Source organism: Plasmodium cynomolgi (genome assembly GCF_000321355.1).
Source record: "Plasmodium cynomolgi strain B DNA, scaffold: 0731, whole genome shotgun sequence".
NCBI lineage: Eukaryota > Apicomplexa > Aconoidasida > Haemosporida > Plasmodiidae > Plasmodium > Plasmodium cynomolgi.
In genome coordinates, this window is record NW_004193026.1 from 1 (window position 1) to 1,684 (window position 1,684).

A 1,684-nucleotide genomic window follows, 5' to 3' on the forward strand; every position below is an offset into this window, starting at 1 on the left:
CCGCTATGGGATCTTGAAACTGTTCTCGTTCATGGTTTATGTTATTCTCCTTAAAATCATCATTCCTAAGTCCAGATTCTTTGTTCGTTCCTATATAATCGGTAGAAGTACTTAGGAGATCATAGTTTAGGGTTACCTGGTTTGATATATGGTCACATGAAGGAATATCTAATGAGTTTCTACCCATATTTTCTTCTTCTGTTAACTCTTGTTCCGGTTGCATGATCTCTCCCATGAACTCGTTTACGAGTATTTCGAGGAATTCTCCCTTGGCTAAGTCCGAATCCCCATTCTGGCATTCATTCAAGACTTCCAAATGAATATCAATAATAGTGCGTTTAACGCCTTTTTTAGTCCTTCTTGTCGAAAATCTAGGATGTCCCTTTTTTATCATGGTGTACCCATAGGAAACAGGCGGCAAATCCGCTGCTTGTTCTATGTGTTCAAAGATGTTCTCTTCTAATGGGGGATCGGACATTTGGTGCATTCTTCTATATCTTCTTCTTTTGTCGAACAATATTGGATAAAGAAACTGCAAGAAGAAATGAGATGTTAAATTATTTGTGATCTAAACTGTTATCATGATCGTTGCACCATAAACCTAAATTCTAAAACCTAAACTCTAAACCTAATACTTGAAACAAACCCTGAACTCCGAAACCCTAAATCTGGTATTACCTCAGTTTTAACTCTCTCTCTCTATGTGCTATCATGATATGTTCTTACCTTCCAGATCAAGAAACTAGGGATGAAGATACTGATGAGGATTGGAATGATAGGGATATATGGGATAAGAATATCGAGTCCAGCTTCTTTGAAAAGGAGTCCATCATCGATGTTGTCTTTGGTTTGCTTTGGGTTCAGTTCAGTTTCTCGCGATGCTTTTGCTAGTAGAGTAACCCCTGCACCATCTGATTGTGGTATCTGCAGTGATGGGTCAACCATTACTAATGTACCTGCTACTGGCGCTGTAGTTGCTGATGATCCAGCTATCACTGTTGCTGGTGGAGCTATCACTGTTGCTGGTGGATCTAACCCTGCTGAATTACCCACTGTAGTTGATGCCTGGGTGGCCGTGTCTTTTCCAGCTTGTAAGGTGGCACCTGCAGGGCCCGCATCGTCAATACAGCCATTTTCTTCGTTGTGAGTTTCATCAGGATTATTACTAATACTCTCTTTTCGTTTTTCCACCGTTCCATCCATGTCTCCCAATTGGTATCTTTTATTGTAATTATCTTTCCGTTTAATAATCTATTTACATTATTTTCTCTTTGATATTTCAGGTTTTTTACTGCTTTCTGTAGGTTATTCTTTTTTGTACTCCCACTGTGTAACTCATTCCCTTTTGTTTCCAACTCTCCTCCATCTTTGTTTCTAAGGATTTCAACATACTGCTCTCTTGCTTTTCTCTCCCTTTTTCTTTAATTTCAATCCATATCTTCTGTATTTTCTTTATTCCCCTCTTCATTTCTTTCTTGTCCACACTATTCCATATTCTATCATTCGATTTCATTCCTTTATTTGGTTTTATTTTCCATTCATCCCATATTTTGTTGACAATTGATTTATTACTCTTCAATATGGATAATACTAGATAGTCTATACGTTCTTCTTCTATAAAGTCTTCATAGAAATTCGTTTTCAAACATTTGTCATAATCAATTATCTCCCCATCTCCTATATT

The 1,684-nt window shown here is 37.5% G+C and overlaps 1 protein-coding gene across 1 annotated transcript; it reads right to left on the minus strand.

Moving 5' to 3' along the window:
- Positions 1 to 36: 36 nt before the first annotated feature.
- On the minus strand, positions 37 to 1,203 carry PCYB_005410 (hypothetical protein; the record flags this gene model as incomplete). Its single annotated transcript, XM_004227962.1, has 4 exons — positions 37 to 90; positions 137 to 532; positions 727 to 924; positions 1,054 to 1,203. The coding sequence occupies 4 exons, from the start codon at positions 1,201 to 1,203 to the stop codon at positions 37 to 39; spliced, it is 798 nt and encodes a 265-aa protein (XP_004228010.1).
- Positions 1,204 to 1,684: the final 481 nt, after the last annotated feature.